At 35.8% G+C, this 26,612-nt stretch overlaps 1 protein-coding gene, 1 long non-coding RNA gene and 1 pseudogene across 3 annotated transcripts in view; 2 read left to right on the forward strand and 1 right to left on the reverse strand.

The window, feature by feature from the left end:
- LOC110382982 (ankyrin-3) overlaps positions 1–26,612 on the forward strand; it is a 140,902-nt gene that overhangs the window by 72,798 nt on the left and 41,492 nt on the right. Inside the window, exons 16-17 of the mRNA XM_064041688.1 lie at positions 3,234–3,327; positions 4,723–4,831. Coding sequence (XP_063897758.1) covers positions 3,234–3,327; positions 4,723–4,831 — 203 coding nt within the window. The remainder of the gene's footprint in view (positions 1–3,233; positions 3,328–4,722; positions 4,832–26,612) is intronic.
- Positions 14,327–15,795, forward strand: LOC126055954 (putative nuclease HARBI1; annotated as a pseudogene).
- LOC126056358 (uncharacterized) lies at positions 16,022–18,078 on the reverse strand. Of its 2 annotated transcripts, XR_010277784.1 has the most exons (3): positions 17,127–17,895; positions 16,868–16,981; positions 16,022–16,635 (listed from the first exon to the last, which is right to left on the reverse strand). It is a non-coding gene; the product is annotated as an uncharacterized LOC126056358 (long non-coding RNA). The 2 variants fall into 2 exon arrangements; XR_010277783.1 differs by having other exon boundaries at positions 16,868–18,078.

Consider the following 26,612-nt stretch of genomic DNA (forward strand, 5'->3'; position numbering starts at 1 on the left):
CTCATGGGTAACTATATACCGCTACACGCCGCGCGCACCACGGCCACCACGCGGCGCGCGGGCGCTGCTCACTGCCAGTGCTGATGTCACTGCTACAGCTGCTCATGGGTAACTATATACCGCTACACGCCGCCGCGCACCACGGCCACCACGCGGCCGCGCGGCGCTGCTCACTGCCAGTGCTGATGTCACTGCTACAGCTGCTCATGGGTAACTATATACCGCTACACGCCGCCGCGCACCACGGCCACCACGCGGCCGCGCGGGCGCTGCTCACTGCCAGTGCTGATGTCACTGCTACAGCTGCTGGGTAACTATATACCGCTACACGCCGCCGCGCACCACGGCCACCACGCCCGCGCGGGCGCTGCTCACTGCCAGTGCTGATGTCACTGCTACTGCTCATGGGTAACTATATACCGCTACGCGCCGCCGCGCACCACGGCCACCACGCGGCCGCGCGGCGCTGCTCACTGCCGGTGCTGATGTCACTGCTACAGCTGCTCATGGGTAACTATATACCGCTACACGCCGCCGCGCACCACGGCCACCACGCGGCCGCGCGGGCGCTGCTCACTGCCAGTGCTGATGTCACTGCTACAGCTGCTCATGGGTAACTATATACCGCTACACGCCGCCGCGCACCACGGCCACCACGCGGCCGCGCGCGCTGCTCACTGCCAGTGCTGATGTCACTGCTACAGCTGCTCATGGGTAACTATATACCGCTACACGCCGCCGCGCACCACGGCCACCACGCGGCCGCGCGGGCGCTGCTCACTGCCAGTGCTGATGTCACTGCTACAGCTGCTCATGGGTAACTATATACCGCTACACGCCGCCGCGCACCACGGCCACCACGCGGCCGCGCGGGCGCTGCTCACTGCCAGTGCTGATGTCACTGCTACATCTGCTCATGGGTAACTATATTATATTGGTTGAGCAGCAGGACCAGCTTAGAGTAAAACTTTGAAATTTCTTCTTCAAAATGAGATGTGAATGACGAACATTAGGGTGTCCCAAAAAAATCAAAATCATTTTTTTTTAACGCATACCCTCCTATTTTTTTCCTTTTGGTCCAAAACTATTATAAATAAAATTTTATGATGGTAGGACCACGGTAACCCGTGCCGACTTACATTTGAATGTATGTCATACTTGCTCTCTAAGACTAACGCGATCTAACTCGTCGATGTGCTTGTGATTTCTTGTTATTTAGAGATCGAATAATTTTTTTCAAACAGCCAGCATGTCACTAGACTTACGCAGTTATAAAAAGGGTATATTTTTAATTAGGGGACCTAAAGCATCAAATGACGGGCTCAAAACTTCCGTCTAATGGACAAGTTCTGGCAGTTTCATTGTACAACTAGCGACCCGCTCCGGCTTCGCACGGAATAACCGTATTTCTCCACTATTTAATGTTTGTTATTATACATGTAAACCTTCCTCTTTAACCACTCTATCTATTAGAGAAAACCGAAATGAAAATCGGTTGCGTAGTTTTGAAGAATTAGGTAAGCTTACAACGGGACACGGGGACAGAAAAAGCGACTTTGTTGTATACTACCTATGTAGTGATATTCGGGAAATTAATTTAATTGCGAATGAAAATGTAAACCTTACTATTCGCGAATGCATTATCTACTGGGAAAAGGCGCGTATTTCAATCTTTGCCTAATTGTGTGACGAAACTCGTCACCTTGTATCAAGTTTGGAGGGACAAAAGACACAAAGACGTTTTGAAGCAACGCCATCACGACTTTTTCAGCAACTTAAATATGTAATTTGTTTGATTTTGATTAATAAGAATAAATCATCATGTCCCGAGCCTTTTCCCAACTATGTTGGGGTCGGCTTCCAGTCTTGCCGGATTCAGCTGAGTACTAGAGTTTTACAAGGAGCGATTGCCTATCTGACTTCTCAACCCAGTTACCCAGCTACCCAATACCCCTTTGATAAGACTAGTGTCAGACTTATTGGCTTCTGACTACCCGAAACGACTGTCCAAGATGTTAAATGACAGCCAGGAGAGCAGCCTGCCTAATAGTTAGCGCGAGTTACAGAAAGCACGCGCCTCAGAGGAGCGAAGAGGAAATAACTCTTGGAAAACGATTGGATGTATCGTTTTTCAGGGGTTATTTTGTCTTTGGTTATTTTTTTTTTTCAAAAGAAGATCTTTACGGTACGTTGTATGACAAAATCACCTCTAACTTCATTTCAGAAAAAGCGAGTTCTTTGATCCATCGCCTTAAAATTAATGACAGTTTTCTACATGAATGTGTCCTACCTTCTAGTCAAATAATGCCAATAAACCAAAGTTTCAGCACTGAGAGTTAGTGAACGATGTGGCCGAAAGATCGGTGAAGTTCATGCAAGACTTTTATTGATTAATCACAGTAGATGAGAAACAAAAACAATTATTGTTAGGTACCGTCCTAGAACATCGGAAAATTTATCCTGACTGTAAAAAAAAACTACTTTAAAATGAAAATTTTAACAATGATATTATTTTTCAATGTATATGAGAAGATAAAACATTATTTGGATGCATTCGAGGTTTATTTTTAGTTAAAATAATTAAGATCTAAATTTCTCCATAGTAAGTCAGTACAAATTTTCATGTGAACACTTTGGCATTAAGTCGGCACGGGTTACCACTGTCTGATCGAGATAATATTTATTATAGGAGTTAATGAGGTCAAACCGAAAAAAATTAGAGGGTATGCGTATTTGAATTCGAGAAAAAAAAATCCCCCTTATGTCTTGGGACACCCTAACGAACATACCTCCAGACGGAACTACGGACGGTTTCCTCTGGTTACAACGACCGAATGAGTGTAGGTATAAACATATGGACTAGTTGGAAATACGTGAGACAACAGTACTAGTGGTTTGAGCGAAGTTCCTCTAGATGGCACGAGGCGTCAACAATATTATCTTATGAAACAAATGTAATATGTATAACTATAAAGATCATCATGGAGCGACTGTCCATCTGACCTCCTCAACCTGCTGTTCTGGACAACCTAACCCTTCCTTTAAAAAGACTGACTGTCAGTCTTTCTAGCTTTTGACTACCCGTAACGACTGCCAAGGAAGTTCAAACGACAACCGGGACCCACTAGTTTAACATGCCCTACGAAACATGGAGGAACTCGTCATGACCGTATTTAACCGCAATTTAAGCCATAAATTAATAGTAAATAATAATATAGGTAATTTATCCACAGATTCACGCCATTGCACCAAGCGGCGCAGCAAGGTCATACGCTTATCATACAGCTGTTGCTGAAACAGAATGCAGATCCCAACGCATTGTCTGCTGTAAGTATATGCTATTTATATACCTACCAATATAATGTATTTTTATTGCCCCTCCCCCCCTTTTTTCACTTTTTTATCAAATCAAAATACGTTTATTCTCAGGCTGCATTGGCCCATAGATACATACCTTAAAAACTACCATACATATTATACGAAATGAATATTATCAAATGACCTCTCCCCCTGTGGGTTAGCAGCTTGAGAGAGTGTCAGACTCTTACTAACTAAAACCCATCATGTTCCTTCGTAGGCCTTTTATGTACCAGGACGGCGGTAACTCGCGCGATCAATCCCGCAGCCGTTTTATTGCCTCTCTGAAGGGTACTATCCTGTTCACATAAAAAGAAGGAATGAGCGTTAATCACGCTTGCTCAAAGCGGATTGCGATTTTGGACTAAGCTATCTAAGTCTGACAAACCTGATCGGTCTTTTAGTTCCTTCACGGTTAGTAAAATATAGTATCCAAAATAAATGCAAAAAGAGGTTTTATTTTGTTACCCTCTCATAAAATCTAAATATCTCCCATGCTCTTTATTTCAATTATATTAACTCCACTACTGCAAAAAATCGGCTATAAATTATATCTAGCAATTAACATGCAGTTTTAATAACATAACATAAAACATTTATTCGATAAAGTGAAAGCAATAAAATTAAACATTACTAATTATGCTATAAAGCAGTGAATTATATTCCAAAGTTATCGTCTGCAATTAATTAATATTGAGTGTTTATTGAGTACTAAATGTGCAATTGTACAGTCAACTTCAGGTCAGTGGTAACAGTTTTATAGGAAAATCGTACTTATTACTATTGAGTTAAGGTGCATGACAGTTACCACTGATGTGCAGTCTATTGTACATGCTTCATCACTTTATTTGCGATAGTCATTATAGCCAATTCATTTAGTTGATTTATAATCTTTTGTATGATGAATATAGCAATGTCGTTTGTTTTGTCTAACGGCTGTAAAGGTGATTTATGATTTGAATTTAATTTGTGTATATTTGTTTTATCGTTGCGTCAAATTTTTTTAGATAATTTAGATAAATATGTTAGGTGATCAGTAATTGGTACCTGTACTAATACAGTCCCAAAATTAGTATAATTATATTTTTATAGTAACAAAACTGACTGTGCCCACTCAGTTCACCGCAAAATACACATACACCAATTTGGTTTTTGTTTTTCAAGAGTTTATTTAGTATCAATGTTCAACATTGTACGATAAGAAACCGCAAAACATTTTGAATATGTTTAAAACGTTATATTATTTGTTGACTTTGCAAGCACCAATACTTTAACCGGACTGCCAAGAAGGGTTATATTTTTCAAAGTATTTTGTACCTTCTTCTTTATCAAAGAAGCACTTTTAATTTCCTTTCTCATTAACAGAATGGACAGACAGCGTGCGCGATCGCCGATCGTTTGGGCTACATCAGCGCTGTGGAGGCATTGCGACCCGTCACTGAGAATACGCTCAGTCAAGCTGTGGGTGATACTGGTAAGTTATTTATTTATTTTATTTCTAAATTAAGGAAGGTTAATTTATCCTTTAGTATAGAATTTAAGAGTATAAGGTTGCCAGCTAATTTAAGACCAAGATGTGTGCGAAAAAAAAAAACACAAATGTCCGAATTGAGAAAGAGTGTATTTATAAAGCTAAAAGGTATTTACGAGAGTCTGATAGCGACATCACATATAAGGCGATATAGCAGAGCTGTGACGGAAAACGCTTGTAGAGTCCACTGTGTTCTAAAATATAGCAGGAACATACTTAGCTTAGAATTGTCCTGAATTAACTTCACTTATTTAGTTCTTACAAGTATTTAACGATGGGGTTATACGTGGTAATATATATATTTTGGGGAACTTCATATATTCCTACGGCTTTAGTTGGGGCAGAGGGCATCCAGTCTTGAGCTTTGCGCTTGATTCCACTAAAAATGTGTGGGTAAACATTGCATTTTTTCAGCATTTACCAAGAAAAGTTCATTGAACTCTAATTTTTACAACAAATTGCAAATATATTAACTTAATCAGAGCAATATGCATGTCAAATCGCAACTGCATCTTTGATCTAAATGCGTGCGCATACGCACGGCCGTTGCTCGAAATATGACGATATCCGTCATTTGTGTATAATATACCGAGTTGGACGGTTGCCAATTTAGTGCAAGCTGCATTTATATTTGTTTTAAAATCCGCTGTTAGGATCGTTAATGCATTTTATTAATGTATTTTTATGGTCTTTTAAATCCTTATTTATTGCTAAGATTTAGAGTAAAAAGTTTCTGTCTATTAACATGAAATATAATTTAGGGAATGAAAACGAATGAGATTCCCTTTACAGATCAAAAACATTTTCCGTCGTACATACCACAAAAACTTTTAAACGTCTGATGTTAGATTATGACGTTGAAATAAGGTCCGTTTTGCAGCCACATTTTTTTTAGACGTATTCCACAGATGTTTAAGTTTCTGTAGTAAGGCTGTTTGTTTTTATACTTTAATTTAACAAACAAACAGTCTAAACATACAACCAACAAATATTTCTATTGTTATTTAAATAAATACTTCAGCTAACTGCAAACGACACGTAAATATAATATTGAATTTAAATACGAATAGATTTGACAAATACGCGAAACTAACGCGACATAGTAACCTGTTTTCACAAGTTACATCATCTATAACTCAGCTATTTAAGTATTTTGAGTAAGGTCAGCAGCATTAGCTAATGTTTTCAACGACTATCGTACGATTGTTCTATTTTGCTGAAGCTACATTTTGGTGCTATTTTTATAAGTTCTGTATAGTAAGCATTTTTGCTTGTTTGTGTTTTTTATATGAATTCTTTGTATTGTTTGGAATGTTATATGATATTTCCGTTTTTAATAAGGATATAATGTTAGGAATATTATGTGATATTTCGATTCATAGGATAGGTATTCATAGGAACTCCATCAGACGATCTAGTTAATTTTAAGTTACAATTCATCGGTTTCAACTTGCATCCCGTGGGAATTACTCCGCGGACAGGAAGTAACCTATAGTCTTCCTCAATATACTGGCAAAATCTATTATATTTATTTATCTCATAGGACGGACGAATTTGCGTTCAAGCAAATAAATAAACATACAAACAATATCTTTAGCTTTATCGGATTAATATGTGTTTTCGCGGAGTTCGCTTTAATTATATCAATATTGATACTTCATACTTTTACGGCCATCCAAAGTTGGAAAAAAGTGCTAACCCCATTAGCATGTCTTACTCATTCGGTACTCACTCTTCCCTTTGATATTCAGCTTAATTTGTTTACAAATCAAATCGTAAATAACTTTTCTGATCTCAAACAGAGCATAAATCATTATTTGTGTCAAAATAACGGCTGAATTAGCCGTTCAGAAAAACATATACAGCCCAGCATAAATAATATAACTACTTGAAAACGCTTCTAATCATTCGCGTGATCAACTCGTGCGCATCAACTTGGAGTTGACTATATCACGTGTGTATCTGTATAGAGGAAGGGGACGACCAAAGAAGTGATGGATGAATTGTGTGAAAGATATGGTTAAGAAAGGATGTTACTTGTAAGATGACTATACTATGATAGACTTATAAAATGGAATTGGGATAAGGGCATGAGAATAATGATAAATATATCGTGCCTAATAGCATAGCTACCATATGTATTCTTCTCTATGTACATTTTGCAATATTTGTGATATTATTTTTAAGTTCATTGCACTTCTGTTTTATGCGTAGCACCGTGGGCAGAGAGTAGTTTTCTCCATATTTTTGACTCCCACACCATAGCGTAAAAATAAAATACAAAACCTAGTAGTAAGATATAAGTAGCAATATTAATAAAAACGTTAACTAAACAAGCAAACGATGAAAACATAGTTAACAAATAGTTTATTATGATGTTTTTGTATTCAGTGTAAAATAAATAATGGTACCTACATTATGTCCGATTATCTTGTTCAAACATATTGATGTATGAACTACTTATTGTTACAACTAGTAAAACTGTATGCTATTGTCACTTTCTATGAAGTTATTTGTGTTTATGTTGGTGAAATAAACCATATATCTATAACTTTTTCACTCGCGTTTCGAGTGAGCCATTTCCCGTACCCGGATAAAATATGACTCTCACAAATAATGTAATTATTTTTCCAAATCCTGAAATTAGAACGTTCAAGCAAGAAAGCTTTTTGAGGTAGATAACACATTTATCGGGGAAGGCTAATTTTAGATTGAGGCTAGGTTTAGGTTTAGGGCAGTGGCTTTGATGTATAATTAAATTAATTAATTGAAGAATGATGACCAGATCAGTTACTAGAAGTTCTATTGAATAATAAATTTATAAGATAGATATCTTTGTAAACGCTTTTGTTTGATAGTGTCTCCACAAACGTGCGCGATTCTGTCTTAGAAAATTTGTCATGTCTTGTCAATTTGTGCTCTTAAAATAAAACGCATATTATAGAAATCTAACGACTTTTAATTAAAATATTGCCGAATCCCAATAGGTTATGGGCCCAGGCACATAACTAGGCATATATTTTAATTATTAGTTCGTTAAGAGCAAGGATTATTTCCGATATAAAAGTGACAGTAAAATGGAGGTTTCAAACGGAATGAAAATCGAGAAGTTTGATGGAAGAAATTTCAAACAATGGAAATTTCAAGTGAAATGCGCATTAAGAGCGAAGGGATTAAATATAGAGAAGGCAAGACCCTTAGAAGCCGGTTCGCAAGTGCAGTGGGATAAAGATGATGGTATGGCCATGTTTATCTTAACCTCTTCGATGGATTTAAACCAGATATCGTTAATAGAAAACTGCGAAACCGCAAAACAAGTGATGACAAAACTAGAAGCTATATATGAACAGAAGTCAGAATACAACAAGATGTTAATTCATGAGCAGTTTTATCGATACTCGTATAGTGCCAGTGACACGATGGCACAGCACGTGTCAAAGGTTGAAAGTTTGGCAAAGCAGCTGCGAGAGACGGGTGAGAAAATAAGTGACACCGCCATTATGACGAAGATTCTAAGCACGTTGCCGTCAACGTATCGTTCTCTTAGACAAGCATGGTTGTCACTCGATGAAGATCGTCAGACCATACAAACTCTTACGTCGCGTTTAGTTGACGAAGAAGCCAGCCTAGCCAATGAAACGAGTAATAGTAGTGAGAACGCGTTAGTTACGTCAAAAAGAAATTTTAAACCTAGAAATGAGGACAAACAAAAGACGTCAGAACCAACGTCAGAACAAAGAACTCACAGATTCGTGTGCTACAATTGTAACAAAAGGGGTCATTTCGCAAGAGAATGCAGGATGCCTAAGAAAAGGTACAATGAGAAGAAAACCAACAACATGGCATTCAGCGCAGAAGGTTGCTCATCTGAACATGATGAAGACGCATGGATTTTAGATAGTGGAGCATCGAAGCATATGACCTACAGGAGAGAATACTTCTGCGAGTTGAACGAATCTCAATGCAACAATTCCGTTAAATTGAGCAACAACCAGAGTATAAAGGTATGTGGCGAAGGAACTGTGTTAATAGATAAGAAGGTTAATGGTACATGGGAGAGATGTAGACTTGAGCATGTGTTGTATGTACCTGATTTACGAAGAAATCTGTTTTCTGAAGGTGCAGCTACTAGAAGAGGATATGTCATAGTGAAGAACAATAAGAATGCTATGATAATGAAGAACAATGTTGTTGTTATGTGTGCACAGTTGCAAGAGAACAATTTATATGAATTGGATATAAAAACAATCAAACAAGAATATTGTAATGTTGTGCAAACGGATATAAAAGTTTGGCATGAAAGATTAGGACACGTAAATGTCAAGGAACTTCACAATATGTCAAAGAATGGTGTGATTCCAGTTACATTGAGCGGTGATCAGAATTTTGTTTGTGAAGCATGTCAATATGGAAAGCAAGCAAGACGCCCCTTCTTGAAATCTACCCGAGGTCCAACACAAGCTGGTGAAATTGTGTACAGCGATGTGTGCGGTCCTATAGAAGAACCTTCTGTATCGGGTATGAAGTACTTTGTGCTGTTCAAAGATGGAGCTACAAGCTATCGCCATGTTTACTTTATGTAGCATAAGAGTGAAGTATTTCAATGCTTTCTGAAGTACAATGCCATTGTGAAGAATAGATTTCAGCGTGATTTGCAGATACTACATACAGATAATGGTACTGAATATATAAACCAAGAGTTCACATCTTTTTTGGAGAGTAAAGGGATAACGCATGAACGTACTGCGCCGTATACTCCACAACAGAATGGGAGAGCAGAAAGAGAGATGCGTTCTATCATGGAATCTGCAAGAACAATGTTATATGCAAAGGATATTCCTTTAAACTTGTGGGCAGAAGCTGTTAACTGTGCGGTATATTTGTTGAATAGAAATACATCAAGCCAGACGGGAGATGTTACGTCATTTGAACTGTGGCATGGAGTGAAGCCTAACTTACAACATATCAGAATATTTGGATCAATTGGTTATGTACATGTTCCAAAGGAAAAGCGAAGGAAGCATGCCAAGAAAAGTGTGAAGATGTTGTTAGTTGGATATGACCACGACAATTATAGAATGTATGATCAAAATACCAAGAAGATTACAATATCACGAGATGTTAAGTTTGATGAATGTAGTATGCTGGAAGAAAGAAAAAGATATGTAGAAATGACAGTTGAACAAGAAGAAAAAGAACATTCTACAGTATCTACCCCGCTAAATGAAACCCAAACTCAAAATGTTGAACCTGAAGAAATATCATCAGATGAAAGTATGAAGAGTTTAGAAGATATGGATGAAAGTTATGTTCCTCCAAGAGGTATAAATTTGATGCAGGAAGAACCAAGAACCATCTCATTACGTCCTCGTCGAGACAAAAGATTAGAAGCAAATTTCACAGAATATGAAATTCCAAATAGTTATGAAGAAGCTATGAAAAGTCCAAATTCTCATCTGTGGAAGAAAGCTGTAGAGAAGAAAAGAAGAAAAAGAAAGAAAAGAAGCCTGTATCGTGCAAATGGGTGTTTACTATAAAGAAGAATAAAGATGGAGAAATAGTACGATACAAAGCACGACTGTGTGCACGAGGGTTCACACAAGTCAAGGGCTTGGACTATAATGAGACTTTTTCCCCACAAGCAGGTACGATTCCATCAGGGTGCTGCTAGAGACGAGCTTCACATCGAGCAGTTTGATGTGAAGACGGCCTTCTTGTACGGTGAGCTCTCTGAGGACATATACATGGAGGTGCCAGAGGGATTGGAAACTCAGCCTTCCAAAGTCTGTAAGTTGATTAAATCTATATATGGTCTTAAACAATCGTCGAGATGTTGGAATGAGAAGTTTAGTTCTTTTCTAACTAGTTATGGTTTCCAACCGTGTCCGTCTGATAATTGTGTTTTTGTAGGATGTTTTAATGATGTCAAAGTAATATTAGTTATTTATGTTGATGACGGATTATTATTATCGAAAAGTAAAGATGTTTTGTCAGATATATTAAATGGTCTTAAACAAAAGTTTGATATTAAGATTTTAGAATGTAATTCATTTATTGGTATGGAAATAACTAGAGAAAAAGATTGTATAAGTATTAGTCAGAAACAGTATATTAAAACGATTATAAATAATTTTAATATGTTTGATGCTAAGAGTAGTAGTACTCCTGCTGATGTAAATGTACATTTATCTAAGAATACAAGTAAAGAGACTATTAATTTCCCATATAGAGAAGCAGTGGGAGCTTTGCTATTCTTGTCGTTTGTGTTTGTTAATTAAAAGTTTTGTTTCTAGAGAAAAGTTAAAAGTTATGGTAACTTATAGTGATGAGTGTAGCCTATAAGTTGTAAGTTATTTTTGAGATTTGTGCCTGGTGAATTGTAACGTCTACCTTATAAATTTAAGTGGGAGTATTGAATAATAAATTTATAAGATAGATATCTTTGTAAACGCTTTTGTTTGATAGTGTCTCCACAAACGTGCGCGATTCTGTCTTAGAAAATTTGTCATGTCTTGTCAATTTGTGCTCTTAAAATAAAACGCATATTATAGAAATCTAACGACTTTTAATTAAAATATTGCCGAATCCCAATAAGTTCAATGATTCCATACATACACCAATTTAAAGATATTACCTACAACTATTACTCACTAACCACTTAACCATCTAAAAAGACCCTTTACATCATCAATTTAATCGTCATTCAGTACAATACTCAAATGTAAACTGAATGAATCACCATCCGAATAACGTTTTTATCGGACTACTAACATTAACTAAACATATTATTATATCCATGTTTAAAATGTATATGTATACTAATATCATAAAGAGGAAAAAAATTATGTTTGTTTGTTTGTAATGGATAAACTCAAAAACTACTGGACCGATTTGAAAACTTCTTCCACTGTTGGAAAGCTACCTACACTTTTACCGAGTAACATAGGCTATATTTTATCCCGGTACGGGCAGTAAGTTCCACAGGACGCGAGTGAAACCATGGGCAAACTGCTAGTATTCTATATACATAGAGGTATATTAAGTATATATCATACAACAAATATACGAGATGCCATGACTAACAAACCAGTATTTTCAATAAACAGACGTACGCGTCATCGCTATGTTATTTAATGATTATTATTGATATGTATTCATACTTAGTACCTACGTACATTTAAACTAAGCATGTAGGGTTATAAGAAAAGTTTGTTTTTCTTAACCGACTTCAAAAAAGGAGGTAATATAAAAGATTGCGAAATCTTTTATATTACAGTTATTTTCTAAAGTTGGAGTTATAGGCACGGAGGTTAGAAATCAAGTAGGGTAACCATATCGCAAAAAAATATTTGACCTTTCCAAGAATTGACCTTTTAACAAAAATTAAATTCGACGATATTCATTGCCAAACACTTAGAAAGGACGTTTCAAAGCCATCATTGATTTTTTTATTCCATAAATATAAATGACTACAGAAATCACTGTTTTCAAAATGATTAAACTACAACAGGTGCATAACGTAATTTGTATTTTTACACAAATATCATAGAATCATCATTAGCTCATGATTTTGTATGATTACCTCAACCAACAAACAGGTTCAAAATAAGATCATAAAATGTTTTTTTTTTGCCATATCCGTAACCCATAATGACGTGGTTGAAGTCATATTAAATATATATTCGTTCATATTATAGTTCTATGCACGATAAAAGGTTTAAAATAACTGATATTAAGTTAATCCAAGCTTTACATAATCAATTCAAATTCTTTGTTTAGAAAAATATGAAAGCAATGCAGTAAAGTTCGGTTCTTCGGGTGGTTTGTGATATTATAAAATTAACAGTTACATTTCATGAAAATTAATCTTGCAGGTAATCCAAAATCTTGTGTCCAGAAGATGGACGAAAATATGTTTTTTTGACATCATACTATTGAAACTACAGTTAAGTTGCAACATTGCATCACATCTAACCTCTTACCATATAAACAGACAATACTAGTATCAAATACATTTCGTACATATTTACCATAGTTTCTATTGTAAGCAAATCACTCAATATTTGCCCACAATATGCCTACTGCTCGATAAATAATTCATACGTGTTCAATCTTCTATTGCAGTCGAATGATGCACTAGCGGACTTTATTTGTCATTGTGCGGCGACCATGAATTTGCTCCCAAATGGATACTTTTCAATAGGATCAATCCTATTGGGATGGTCTGTTTATTTTGTTGTTTAGACTACGTTAGGTAACTAAGTGATACATTTGTATAGCTTTTGCAGCAAAAATACATATTTTTAATTCTTTGATTTTCAGTAATTCGGACGGTCTGACTAGAATTGAGACTCAATCCAAAACTTATTTATGCATCACACTTTTTACATCATAAGCTATTTTCATAAAGAACCTCGTCTATATCAATACCTATTTATTTATAGTTATTACACTTTTCTGACCTTGAACGAGAAGGGTCTATAAAATAATATTCAGGTCACTACTAGATTGTGTAGAAGTCTAAAAGCCTGTTAATTTTAAATTATGTATGATTGTCTTTGTATAGTATATCGAGCTTTCGTGACCCTGGTAGGCTCCTTAAATCCATTAGGTATACCTATGTTTTTCATGATTTTCAAGAACTGGAAAAGTGTTAGAAGCTTTTAAGTAAGTTGCATTTATTATAATACTACCTAGCGTGGTTTCACTGTTATTTTTCTAATTGTAATTTGAGGTACTAATAAAGATATGTACTCTCTTATACTTGTGTTATAACTTAGTTATGTAGATGTCAAGGCTAGTTAACTATCGGTACCACGTATTCCAGGCTTATCGTATTGTTAAGTTAGGTTATCACCAGTAACTCGGAAATCATTCAAGCGTTGCAGCGAATTATTAAATAAGCATTATACTGTTCTATTTTTGTTATAATGTTATCATACTTTTGGTGTGAATAACATATTACGACATAATTCGTGACCGTATTTATCGTTTGGGTTATAAAATGTGGAGCATCAGGTCTTTTCGTGCTCATCATCTGCTTAGCCTTTTCCCAACTATAATGGTGTCGGCTTACAGTGAAACCTGATGCAGTTCAGTACCAGTGTTTTACAAGGAGTGACTGCCTTTCTGACCTTACTCGGGCAACCCTTTACCTGTTGGTAATTTCTCACTCGTTGGGTATTTTTGTACTATTGTCTAGAAAGAAGTAAAATCGTACAAATACTTATTAAGTTTATAGTTTAAATCAAGTACATTATTTTTTCTACATCTATTGCGTATACCTTTGTTTAAGTGCTTAGTGATTTACGACTTTAAATCAAGCCTAAAAAGTCAAGGTCAATTTTGTTTTGTTCCGCCTATATCATGACTTAGAATAAAATCTAGTGTCAGTAAGATACCGATTATAATACAAGTATTATTAGGGCCGATTTTTCAATGGTCAGATAAAGGGAAAGATAAGGTTTATTCCACAGTTAGCGAGAATCTCAATTTTTCAATTGACAGATAGGCCCTAACGGTCAGGTAAACTCTCTATCCAGCCGATAAATTTATCTGGCCCTTTACGGGCCAGGTAGCGCGCTAACGGTCAGATAACTCAGATATTTTGTCATTTCTGCAATCACGCGCGTTCGTTTTTGTAGGTTATACTTGTGTTCTTGCTTCCTAAATTATAAAATAATGGATATTTTTGATTCTATCGACGACGAAACAATCGAGGAAGATGATATAGTGCTAAATTATTTAGAGTCAGAGAGAAGAGAAAGAGTTATTAGAGAGAGACCTGATAATATGTCTCTATGGGATGATAAGAAATTTCATAGGAGATTTCGTCTCGAAAAAAGTACTGTGCAATTTTTATTAACCCTCATTGAAAGTAAAATCGCCAACGTAACAAACAGGTAAGAATTATTTTCTATATAAATAATAAAACGAGATTTTTGTATATTGACTACGATCTAGGTAACATTGAAAGATACCTATATATTATTTTTTTATTTTTCAGAAACAATTCTGTTCCAGCTTTACAACAATTACTTCTGACTTTGCGGTTCTATGCGTGTGGTAGTTTCTACATTACGATAGGTGATTTTGCTGGAATACACAACTCAACTGCGAGCAAAATTATAAGAAAAGTTACTGAAGCAATTGCCTCTCTTCGCCAGGAATTTGTTACATTGCCAGCTAACAGAGAAGAAATATTATTAGTACAGGAAGGATTTTTTAATATTGCCCGATTTCCGAGGGTTATAGCGGCATTGGATTGTACTCACATCAAGATAATTTCACCAGGTGGCAATACTGCAGAAGACTACAGAAATCGAAAAGGTTTCTTCTCATTGAATGTGCAAGCTATGTGTACTAGCGACTTAAAATTTGAAGATATAGTAACACGATGGCCAGGTTCAACACATGACAGTTTGATATTCTCAAACTCTGCAGCAAAGTTTCAGTTTGATACTAATAGATTTCAGAATGGACTGGTCCTAGGTGACAGTGGTTATTTCTTAAATCATTATTTACTAACTCCGTTAAGTGATCCTCGAACAGAAGCCGAAAGACTATATAATGAGTCTCATATTCGTACTCGAAATGTAATTGAGAGATGTTTCGGGTTTGGAAAAGGAGATTTCCTGTGTTAAGTATAGGAATGCGGTGCCGAATCCCTCTCGCTCAAGACATTATTGTAGCAACAGCAATTTTACATAATCTTGCAAGAATTAGAAATGAAAGCGAACCACCTGTGGATCCTGAAGTCCACATACCACAACAACCACAATTTGAAACTCTCATTGCTGACCAGCCAGGACACCAACACAATAGTACAAGGGACTCTATGTTAGAATATTTTGAAAGTCTAATCAACTAGTAATGATATATTAATAAACACAATTTTATAACTACAATGTGTTCTTTTTATTATACCTCCACTTTACAGTAATCATATTGTTATAATCAAATAATTTGTGGTGAGGTATTCACTGCTTTTGAATAGGATTATTAGAATTTAACAGTCTGGGTTTGTAGTGATAAAAAATTAATTTATTGGAACTAAACACACACATTACAATAAAAAATGGTCAAAGACTAAAGAGATCCTTGTTTTGTTGAATAGGTAAATGAAAAAAAAAAAACATTTTATAAATCTTTATTTATTATTTCTAAAGGACTTGTTCCATAATTTACACCAGTACGGAGCTTACTTAATAGTACTTCATGCATTTCCTGCTTCCTTCTTTCATCATTATGCAGGTTCTGCATTTTTAATAAGTGTGCCTGTTTGACAAACTCATGCTCTTTTATGGCAATTTCCTTCTGGAGCTTCACTAGCTCTAAGCGAGATTCAGTTAAATGGTCCAGTTTTGCAGTCACTCCAACTTTAGTAATTTTTTGATTACTTTTCAAGTATGGACTAATCTTAGTTTTTAAAGCCTTTGGCTTCCATGAAGACCACTTATTCTCTGAAAATAATGATAAGTTTTAATTAATGTTATTTTATACAATGTAAATAAATGAACTGGAAAATTGATAAAGACATACCTTTTTCAGTTTGATCCACTTCCATATCCTGTATCTCTATAGATTGAAAGTCATCAAAGGCCTTGTCTGAAAACAAATTAATTTACTATTATATTTTATTACACTATTATACTATGTACTTTTTTTTCAATAAATTAAAATACCATTTCCAATTTCACTGTTAACTTTCTCCTTTAAATCCTGTTATGGGCAAAACTCTTCTTGATCTAAAACAAAAAAATATATTCAGGTCCTTGTTTTTCATTTTACATTAAATAAATATATATAGGTTGAACATTCTGTAAAAAAATCAGTGGCCATCATGTGATCATAAATCTATCAAGGATATGAGTAAAAATCAAACATTTATTCTTTTCCATTCTGCAGCCAGAGATTAATTACAGCACATGTTTAGTTATTTTCTAAAGTTATTTATTATTATTGAATTAGATATTTTACCTAAAGTACACGGAATATCGTCATCACATGGTACAATTACTAAATTATTTTCTAATGATTGCAGTGGCAACGATAGCGGGTCAACTTTAGCAGTCTCTTCCAGTTCTAAAGGTTCTGAAAAAAAAAAACAACAATACACAAACTGCTTAGAAAGATGCTAAAGATAAATGTAGTGCGTTATTACTTTTGTTTTCATAAACACTATATCAATTCCCATGGTAACATCAACAAAAATATTTTAAAATATTTGACTTCATACCTGGAATTTTGTCGCTGTCATTTCGAGCATCCAGCCCATTGATATTCGAACATATCGCGATAACCCTCTCCTGTATATCTGTAACCTCTGGGGCTGAAGAGGGCCCGCCACCAGTTTTGTACAGCTCTTGCCGATGTTTGGCCAATGTTTTTTTGGTTTCCTTTTTTATGCCTTCATATTTAAGCTTCAGGCTCTTGGTACTCCTCGCTGTAAATCCCGTAGCCGCATTAAATAATGAACTGATTTTTATCCACGCTGCTTCCTTTTCTTTATTGGTTACGGCGTCTGTCTGCTTATTTTCAATTATAGTACGGTGTTTTGCCACCAATTCAGTCAATAATCTTATTTCGCTTTTGTTAAAATTCGTGGAACGTTCACGTTTTACGATATTTTCCATGATTACACACAACACACAAAAAGCAAACAATAAATTCGAACGGAAAATAAATATTAACACGAAGACGAGTCGTCAAAGTTTAAGGTTATGTTATGATTCCCTCTAAAATGTGACAACCGCTGTCATTAAGTTGAAAATTGTTTGTCTCTTTCTTAGATCTGTAAATGTTCATAAGCGCGTCTCGCTCACACAGATGTAGTGTGAAGCTAGTCACAAAAAAAGGTCAGGTAGTAAACTGACTGGTAACTATGCTTTGAAAAATTGAAACTCTTTATTGGTTCGTTAAAGAATCAGATAAAGTTATTGATCAGTTAGCTACTTGACGTTTTATCTGGCTCTTGAAAAATCAGCCCTTAGGGTATTAGTTGTTTCAATTTAAAAATATATTTTCAAATGTCACCTGTATCAAGGTTCACACTTAAGTCTTTAACATAATTAAGTATTATTTTATTACGTTACGTAATTTCCTTTTTAGGTAAGATTTATAAATAGTATATGTTCCTAATGTTATCTTAAATTGATGTTCACAACCCCTAAACACCCGGTTTTAGTACTATGTTTATTATATGATTATGTTTCGTTTTAAAGTGATCTTAATATTTTATTATGTGGCGCATGTGTGCCTTTACTGACCTTGTCAAAAGAGGTACTTATATTCGGACATATAATTCGACGCAATATCCTTGTGTTTTGAGACGTCAAATCAGAGCCTCTGCTTGCTTATGCGTCATTTAAGTCGTAGTCTTTACTATAGTACCTACATATCTCTGAATTTGGAAAGACTTATACGAATCCATTTAATTACCCAAATTAAAAATTCATAACCAACAAAACCTCAAAACAGCTTGCGAGTATCTATTGATTTTATATTTTGCCCCCCTGACATCAATCTGAAAAATGTTAGGCACCCATAAAAATGTGGAATCCTTACTAATATTCTAAATGCGAAAGTTACTCTCTGTTTGTCGCGCTTGCATGTTAATACTACTGAACCAATTCAAAGCAATCTAGTACACACATAGTAGTAGTAGTACATTATCTAGCTAGAGTCGCAAAAATAACATGGGCATGGGTATTATTTAACTGGATGCGGGAATTAATTCTCAGGGGACCCGGACGGAGCCGTGGTAAACACCTATTATATTTTAGCTAAATTGAAAATAAAGCTCATTGCGCCAGACACATAAAATTATATTACAGTTTTAGAACCTGTGTCGTATTGTCATATAAACGTTTTAGCATTATATGAGCGTTCTAAATGTCAGTTTAGTAGTAATGATTTGTAATGGAGAATATTTTGTGGTATTTGGAGCGTAAACTCTAAAATACTGGCGAAGAAAACACCTGGTTTCTGGAACAGATAACTACATACATATTTTGTTATTAAAACTATAAGGAGAAATTTTCTTGATACACGCACAATTCGGTTAATGCTATGACTACAAGCTTATTGCTCGCAATTGGTCACATTCAATAGTCATATACATATACATATGTATTCAAATTCAGACAGGAATCCCAATACTCATACCCTCGCTCAAGTCGGGAATCCACAAAATGATACATAATTTCTGTAGATATCTATCTGTCAACAATAGTGTTTAGGTTTTTGCATACCTAGAATACAACAAGTAAAGATATAATAGTTTGAATTTGCAAAGAAACACTAGTTTAGTAAGTATAGGCTACTTGGATGAGTGCCCAATATCTAAGCCATCTGATAAATCATCTACGTACCTAATGCAATTACGATTAGATAGCTGAAGCATTGTAGAAATGTATGCAATTATTTATGCCACTTATTGTCACTATCTTGTTTCATAAGTGGATGCTTCCCCCAATGCCAAACTTGATATACCAGACTAGTACTGCACGGCTACCTAAAAAATGAGATTTATCAATGTAAAACTTCAGTATTTTTTTCTCTTATACTAAAAGAGATTCAACCCAAACTCATACTTGATAGGCATCTAAACTTTTGCAATATCCCCTTTAGAAACACAACTGTATGTCGAAATTAATTCTCAAAACAAAACCTTGACCTTGAAAAAATTCCACAGTCCCCGAAAACTCCAAAAACATGGTCACACTCAATCAATTTAGCTCTCGTGTATGCCCGTGCGCATCTGGGCACAATCGTTATCTAATCAATGTACAATGGCTGACACAAGTCAGTGTGCCAGGCTCTGGGAACCAGTTCCATCCATTTATAACTTCTCTGCTTATATGTACTGGGTGCTTTGTGTGCAAGTGCATTATTGTCGTTGATTTTTATTTGAATCATGATTTGTGTGATTGGTACGCCCTCTGAAGGTTGACATATTGTTGTATAGGGATCCAGTTAAACCATAATATTTGATTTTTACAGCGTGATTATCTTAAGTTTCTGACCAACTTGAAACTGCTACTCGGCAAGTTTCATTCAACATTCTTTCTAATCCCACCTGGCTCGTAGGGCCAAGTTCGCCGATGACGACAGTTATTTAAAAAAAAACATTAGTTTTTCCAAAAACACCTGTTTACTAACTGAACTTTAAAAATTGAAGGTGACTCAATTTTCAAAGTTATGTTGGTTGCCGGTTAACTTGACCCAGGTGGGTTTAGAATGCTTTGCTTTCCCGACCAGCAGTTAAACTTTGGAAATAATAAGAAAATCGCCTGGTCTATGAAGATCTATTTACACCTAGCCACCTACCAAAGGGACAGTAACATACAACTCCCAATAAATATCTTCCCATACAATAACAATTCAGTACAGCTGAACTAAACCCGGATCCCGCCTACATAGCACATCCACTTCCTTCTAGCTTTACTGCAGTCTGCAGACATGTTAGACTTTATGACTGAAACACGTGCCAAGTTCGGACTTTCTTCGAAGTTTGCACTCACTTGTTGCTTGCTGTTGGTTCATATGAGATAAGTTTGTTCATCAGATCTTTGTAGATTTTGCAAACGTCGCAATAAGCATTAAACAAACTTGTATTGTTTGCATAGGCTTTTGAGGGCTCTTGTCATTCCAAAGAGTCAGTACCATATAGCATGGTGCATGCAGTTCAAGAATTTGATTGTTCTTCAAATTTGGTTTTTGAAATTTCCAAGTGGAGAAAAGGCTGTACCTTAATATTTTTTTCTGGTTCAATTCAATGTTGCAGACAGAAACTCCTATATGTGAGATTTTCGCCAATTTCATATCTGACCCCAATTTTTCTATCTTAATGCCTGAATTGTTTGAATTCATTAAGAACAACCTCCATCTCAGGATGATTATTACATTCTTCTTCCAAACTCCAATAATCCATTTCAACTCCGTACATTGACATAAACAAAAATAACCTAATTATACTCGTCCAATTTATTAATATGCTTTGTTGATCTAGTATTCTGATTGAGCAACATCGTTCGTTTGACGCCTTGACACACGACCCACTAAAGGTTGGGACACGATTGCTTTTTGGACTGATAACTGATGCTAATTTTACTCTAGTATTATATAAAAGTGAATGCTAAATAGGCATGGTATTATAGTCTTGTTAGCCTAAATTTCACAGTACTGCTCTATCATCATGACTGGAAGCCGACCCCAACATAGTTTGGGAAAAAGGCTCAGAGGAAGAAGAGGCTCTATCATCATGTCTAGGTACCTCAAGTTTTATTTGGGTTGGGCACAGCATTTCTCCTTCCATTCTCTGTCCAGGACAATCTCATAAGATTTTGAATCTACAGTAACAGTAACGTTTATTTTGTCTGCCTTTGTTGTGTCCCGTGAATACGGGAAGATTCAAAAAAGCCCCAAAAAATAAACAAATAACTATTATTATGCCATTAATCATCATTTTCTATATCTTATTTATTTCAACACTTCCGTGTTAAATTCCTTGAAACAATAGTTCAATTGGATAATTACAGCGAATCAGGAATGTATGAATGACTCATTCATTTATTTCGGTGTGTTTTCAAAACGATTTCAGCTATGCCCGTCAATTCTTGGACCATGAATTACACGGCGTGTGTTTTGTTAACCTTGACTCTTGGCTGCGCAAAAATTATGTCTTTACTTGTACTAGTGACACTTTCTTTCTCAAACTAATTGTGTCATTTGTCAATTAAATGAAAATATAATAAAGCTGCGTCTACGCTAGGGGAGCCGAGCGCGAGCGGATCACGAGCCGAACACAATTCGTCTAGTGTGGACCAATTTACAAGCCTCTAACGAGCCCGCTGCGAGCATTTCGTTCGTGCTCGGTTGCGTTCCGCCTGTTGTCGGTTTTTGACGAACACAAAGGGATTTGCTAACAGTGATCGTTGTAGGTTCCTAGTTCGTCCACACTTGACGCCGCTAACGACAAGCCGAAAACGGCTCCGCTTATGCTTTGCTCGTGCTCGGTTCGTCTAGCATAGACCCGTCTTAAAAAAAAATACTGGTCACAGGTCTTGGTGTATTCAGGTTTTTTCTGGCTTAAAAGTATAATCATAGAACTATCGGTTTGAAAAATCCATAAGCTAAGGGTGAGAGATTTACTCTTTATGATGATGATGATGATGACAAATATATATTAATCTCATCATCTAAGATTAACTTTATGACTAACACTGATTTACTCGGTGATTAACACGCCCGAACATAAATATTTACTATCCCTTTAGTACTTGACGATCCTTCTCAAGATTGTTATTTGTCATTCATGCATCTTAAGTCTTAATCACTTAGGTAAAGTCAATATTATGAAGCAGAAGAGTTTGTTTGTTTGCTTTTAACTCGTTAATATCATCCACTTGTCCGATTAGAAAATTGTTTTCAGTATTAACCCATGAAGGCTAAAAGCTACTTTTGATATTTGAAAGATGTTGGTTTTTACCTCGATAAAACATCTTGAGGAAACCTGGACGATATAGTCTGAAATCACCAACCCGCATTGAGCAAGGTGGTGATTAATGCTCAATCCTTCTCCGTGTGACAGGAGGCCGCAGCCCAGCAGTGGGACAATAAAAAGGCTGTAACAGACATGTTTTGGTCTTCCGAAAATAAAACTGTTGTTCAAATACCGGATCATAAATCTAACTCTGAGTGGAGAATGAAGAAGAAATATCCGGCTTTTATTCGTTTTAAGAATACCCGAATAGCTGTGGCTATCGAAGTACTATGGTGGTTCGTTTCACGTCATGGCTAACTTGGCGATATGCCATTGTTTTCACATTCTAACGCCCGTGGAAACGGCATCTCCGGATTATTTATGAAAATTACTCTCCTATGGGTTATTTTGAGAATGTCCTATTACGGGGTGAAGGACTTTTTTTTGAAAACTGTAATGTTTTTGTTTTTGGTAGAGTCTGTTATTGTTGTGTATTTTTTTTCTGTGTTCATTTGTTAAACAAATGTACTTTTCTGTTTATTATTATTTGAAGACTTCAGTGAATTTATTTGTTTTGCAATTATACGAGAATTTGGTATGGTAATTTGGTCTCTGTCTAATATTTAGCGAAACATTTCATTAACTGATGCCATCTAAAAACAACATCTTTACGACATCACTTCAGTTGTTATTTAAGAATAAGTTTCCATGAATTAAAGGTTGTTAGATCATTCTACGGAAATACTACAACACGTGTATCAATGAATAACTGCTCGCTAAATATCGCGGCATGACGTCATCACATCATACTACATCATCGAATACTTTGAAGCCTATAATTTTCGATGTTTTTTACACCATAGACATAATCATACCTGATTTTACGTTCCCCTTTCCCGTGCGAATCGAAAACTTTCCCATCATTGTCTCGTAGAAATAGAATACCATCGGATTATGGATTATTTAGCTCAATAGCACTTATTTCAACATCATTATGTTTAGGGTCATTAATTTCAAGGTTACCTAGTATTCTTCAGAAACTAGAAGATATGACTAGTTTCGTACGTGACTTATCTATTAAACTTGTATTTTTTATTATTTTCCTGCCTCTACACTTGTTTGCTCTATCACTAAGTCCAAACGTGTTGTTACCCTAATCCGTAGGAGTTCCAACTAAGAAATTATTAATGTGTTGCACCCAGAATTAGATTCATCCCAAAATACCCTTATACCCAGTCATGATCGAGAAATTTACGTAGGAATAGTGTAGTTTGTGAGAGTTGCCGGCTGTCTGTTTTTTGCATGCAAACGCACGTGAGCCGGCCTGAATGATACAATACAGCGAGCGGGCAGTCTCAGCGCGACCTCCCGACGCTTATCACGGCACAACACTACAACATTCAATTAACGAATCAACTTAATCCATTCATATCGAGGACATCACTACTCCCGCACACACAAACTTCGCCGACAAAAAGTTTTTCGCCAAATTTCGAGTGTTTATGCTAATTGAAGTGTTCAAAGTGTAAGTGTACCAAACAGTTAATAATTTCCGCGAATATTCGATGATGTAACTGAACTGTATGCTTCCTTTGTTTCGTGTTCTAAGCAAACAGTGAGTTCTGTGAAGAAAGTGTTAGTGATACGATAATTAGCCGATTACAGGTACGTCAAATTACATATAGGTACTTGAAAATCATGATCCTTTTGATAGTTGAATTTTCACTGTTGCACCGTTTGTGGCGGAAAGCCAACATTTTACTATTATTAAACTTGTTGCTGAAACTACAGTTTTACTCGACACGAAGGTTATTTTAGCGACAGATGCGTACTTTTTGTTTAATTAATCTGTTAGCTACGCTAGCCGATAACACGCGTCGTTTGTTTAAACAGATAAACTATGTTCAGCTTTTGTTTAGAACATATATTTAAGTATAACATATTAGTGGAAACAAGAACTAATTCAGAACTAGTTACAAATTATATTAAAGTTATCATAAGTATATTTATTGAACATAAAAATCTTATGCCTAAGTATTTGTCACGCCCCGAGTCAACAGTTATGCTTATTACGCTGTTATTAACGTGTTTTCCTTTACCTACTAATATTTAATTAGCTGTGCAAAGCTAAATATATTTGTGTTCACACATAGGTATAAGATTATTTAAAGTAAACAAATTCTAGTCTAGATCTAACAAGAAAAGTGTTTACCTAAAAACTTTGCGAGAGTCGAGATCGACCTTGAACGAACGGAATCTAGAAAATAGTATTTATTTTTGTGAGAAAACAGTTTGTAATATCAGAAAGTATTACCTTATAATATACTTTATAATACAGATATAATTTGTACTATAGTAACGTTATTAAATCTAGATATAAATAATACCATTTAAATAAGTAAGTCGATATTATTTCAAATTAACAATACCAGCAATGATTTGATTTGTTACCGTACGAGATTTAATTGCACAAAATGTGGTTATGACCAATTTTATTTTCCTCATAAAATCAATTCCATGGGTTTCCTAATACATCATAATGTTCAAAAATAAATAATAAATCAACTATTTGTGTTTCCTCTTCCATAAAATTTGCTTGCTCCATACTCCATACGAAACAATGATGGTGTCAAATATATGCTTATAAGTGAAGCAAGTTCATAAGAAAAGGTAACATTAGAGTTATGGCTTGGTAAAAATGATGATGATGTCCTCCTAGCCGATTATCGACTACGGCGGCTGTTCTCATGTAAGGAGATTAGCCAACTACGCAGGACATATTATAGTGCACGAGCATTTGCGCAGACACAGGTGCACTCACTATTCCTTAACTCTCATAGCCCGATGGGACGGTAATAACGACCGGAGAGAGATCGGGCGCAGGACCGACATTTACGTGCTCTCCGATGCACGGGTGTATCAATCACCAGCTTGGTAAAAATATCGGCCTTCACTTAACGGCTATGGTTATCATAGCTACGGAATGATGTAATACGTCTAAATTGACCTCCGTTCGTGTGTATGAGTTATCTCGTGTATAGGAACCAGTTTCCTATGTAGGTTGTACTTGAAACGTAGAATAGAGTTGGATGTGATATGATAGCAAAAATAACTCAAGCTCTAGGATATAGTTTGTAGAGCAATCGCTAAAAACTGTGTTATAACAAAAATTCTGGCTTCTCAAGCTGTCGTTAAGGGTCACAAAATTACGAAATCTCAATATGGGTTCTCATGCAGGTAAAAATTGGACGCCTTTAACAGAGCACGAATATGCTTTCGAACTGCCAACAAGAATCCGGTAGTAATTCAAAACATTAGAAGCGTAGATTCCCATGAAGACTGTTTAAAAAACCTAATGGTGCTATAGAGAAATTCCTGTTAATATGTACTTAATGTTAGAAATATGTCCGCAATATCCGGTGCAAATTCCCAAAAACAAGTCCTTAAGCAATGCAAAATAGAAATACCAGTCTATCCCACATAGTTAAATTTGCAACACCTACGTATTTTTAGCGTATCGATAACCTAATGGCATTTTAAATAATCGATTCAGTTCAACAAAAATATCTGTGAAAAGCCTACTGAGGGTTTATTTTTGAACTCGACAGTTTTTTTGAGGTTCCAGACCTCTAAGCGGAACCCTTAATATATCACTTTTTTGTTCGTCTATCTTTTCGTTTGATGAATATTTTGTACGCATTGTTTCTGTACCTCGTATATGTGAGTCCTACTAGAATTTGACCGGTTTTTTTTCTAATTAGGCTTCGACAGATTACGCCTGTTATGATTGACGATTGAGTTAGAAGATAAAGGTTGGTCTTACCAGTTTGCTACTGAGAAAGGAATTTCTGAAGGCATTAACTAATGCACTGCCAACAGCGATCATCACTCAAACTTGCTATAATCTGTCAATGAAAACCCATTTTCTAAATTTCTCTTTTCTAACATCGTAGTCAAGAGTACCTTTATAAAATGAATATCATATCTGGCAGTATCCAGTGCGGCTTTGAAATTACCATACCCGTTGCCCGCTCAAGTATAAATATCGTTTTAAGTTATTTTTAGTTTACTGTTATCGAGGTTTTCTGCCCGATTTAATCCTCTGTTTAGGCTCTAATAACTTATGTATTATTATTCTTAAATGTATTGCTTATGATAAAGTTAATGATGCTTTGATTTTAGATTTTTGTGGGGTTCGAAATTTTCTTATTCTGTATAATATGGTTAGATATCCCATTT

The sequence above is a fragment of the Helicoverpa armigera genome, chromosome 26 (assembly GCF_030705265.1).
Source record: "Helicoverpa armigera isolate CAAS_96S chromosome 26, ASM3070526v1, whole genome shotgun sequence".
NCBI lineage: Eukaryota > Metazoa > Arthropoda > Insecta > Lepidoptera > Noctuidae > Helicoverpa > Helicoverpa armigera.